This window comes from Lipotes vexillifer, unplaced genomic scaffold, assembly GCF_000442215.2.
Source record: "Lipotes vexillifer unplaced genomic scaffold, Lipotes_vexillifer_v1.1 scaffold159, whole genome shotgun sequence".
Classification (NCBI taxonomy): domain Eukaryota; kingdom Metazoa; phylum Chordata; class Mammalia; order Artiodactyla; family Lipotidae; genus Lipotes; species Lipotes vexillifer.
In genome coordinates this window covers 1,080,740-1,082,582 of record NW_006770589.1, presented here as the reverse complement: position 1 = coordinate 1,082,582, position 1,843 = coordinate 1,080,740, and the positions used below count along the sequence as shown (strand labels likewise).

The following is a 1,843-nucleotide window of genomic DNA, read 5'->3' as shown; positions in this document are numbered from 1 at the left end:
AAGAGCGCGCCTGACCCGCTGCGCCAGGGGGCGCCCCGTAGTTATCAGAGACAGAAACTGTTAGGTTGTAAGAAGGGATGCGCTCCCGGTCCAGGGCGCTGGCTACTTTGATGAGGCTCAGGTTCGGCACTTTGCTGCTCTGCACCTCAAAGTGGCGCTGCTCGTTGCCCCCAAGAATCTGCACAGAGATGTTCCCGTTGGCCGCGGGGGAGTCTGCATCCGTCACGGTGAGCAGAGCCACCACAGTGCCCACCTGAGCATTCTCATCTACCGAGGCGTAGCGTGAGGTGGCAGGGAAGTAGCGGAATTTCACCACAGGGTCGTTGTCGTTGACGTCCAGCAGCTGAATCAGCGCCTCGGCTCGCCCAGTGAGGGAAGGCACGCCTCGGTCCATAGCCTGCACGGTAAGCGAGTACTGGCGCCGGGCCTCGAAGTCCAGGGGCTCCCGCACCGTGATAAGCCCAGTTTCGGGGTCCATTTGGAAGGGGGTCCCCTCGTCCTGCAGCCGGTAGCGGATATCCGCGTTGGTGCCCTCGTCCGCGTCCGCTGCCGCCACCTGGAGGACGCTGGAGCCCACCGCCGCGTCCTCAGGCACCCCCGCCTGGTAGTGGGAACTACCAAAAACTGGGGGGTTGTCGTTAATGTCCTGCACAGTTACGTTTACCTGAAGGTAGCCCCGCCGCTTCGGCTCTCCCTTGTCCTCCACTTCCACCAGTAGTTGGTACTGCGGCGTGACCTCGCGGTCCAGCCCGCCCTTGGACACCAGATGCAGGAACGCGCCCTCGCCACTCGGGTTCAGGGTGATGTCCAGGCGGAAGCGACCCGCCTCGTTGCCCTGAACGATACGATAGGACCGGTGGTCCACACCATTGGAGCCGATGTCTGAGTCGGTGGCCGTATCTAAGATGACTTGCCGCCCGCTGCTACTGTCCTCCTTGAAAGTGACCACAATCGAGGGTTCAGGGAAGACCGGGGCGTTGTCATTGAGGTCCCGCACCAACACTCGCACTTCGGTGGGGTAGGTGGGTGAGCTGGAAAGAACCACCAGGTTGATCACGTCGCTGGGTAGGCTCTCGCGGTCGATGGTGGCAGTGGTGTACAGGGCCCCGGTGCTACTGTTTATGGCAAACAGGGCGTGGCTTTCGCTGAGTCGGTAGGTGAAGCCCGGGCGCGTCTGGATGGTACCCACCAGCGTGCCGGGAGGTTGCTCCTCCAGCACCTCAAACACCTGGCGCTGCTCGGCCCCGCTGACCCGGGCCGGCCGCGGTAGCAGTGACAGCAGCCAAAAGACGCGAAGGAACTGAAATAATGATAAAGTGGGCAGCGGGAGCCACGGGCGGCCAGGAGCCCTGTCTGCTGCCAAGTCCATGGTCCTGGCTCCCTGGAACGGTGTGATAAAGAGAAGGAAGAGGTGAGGCAAAAAAGAGTGATAATGACAGGGATCAAGTAGGCACCAGCAAACATGCAGCCGATGTATCTGTCTGGGAGCTCTGCTATTTCAAAGAACCTCCAGTCCAGCAGAAGCAAGTTGCATCAGCAAAAGGCTCCAGGTAGCCATCTGGACGCTTAGCGCGGGAGAGATGCCTTGAGGAAAAGCGGCATGGCATTCCTCGGGGCACTCCTGTTTGTTGACGAGTCCCCAGAAAAGTTTCTCAAACCTCCTATATTTTCCCCCTTCACTTTGTTTTCGAATCCAGAAAGTCTGAGCGTTTTCGGCTGGGTGGATGTGAGTTAGGAGAGGTTGCCTGTACTTAAGGTATATGAGGAATCATTGCAAACAATTGTCTTCAGAAACTTTAGAACTTACCCAAGGCGAAGAAACTGAAGAGGGAAGGACAAACGT

At 58.9% G+C, this 1,843-nt stretch overlaps 1 protein-coding gene across 1 annotated transcript in view; it reads right to left on the bottom strand.

Moving 5' to 3' along the window:
- FAT4 (FAT atypical cadherin 4) overlaps positions 1-1,369 on the bottom strand; it is a 172,929-nt gene extending 171,560 nt beyond the window's left edge. The window contains exon 1 of the mRNA XM_007446249.1: positions 11-1,369. Coding sequence (XP_007446311.1) covers positions 11-1,369 — 1,359 coding nt within the window. The remainder of the gene's footprint in view (positions 1-10) is intronic.
- Between the last annotated feature and the right edge of the window lie 474 nt (positions 1,370-1,843).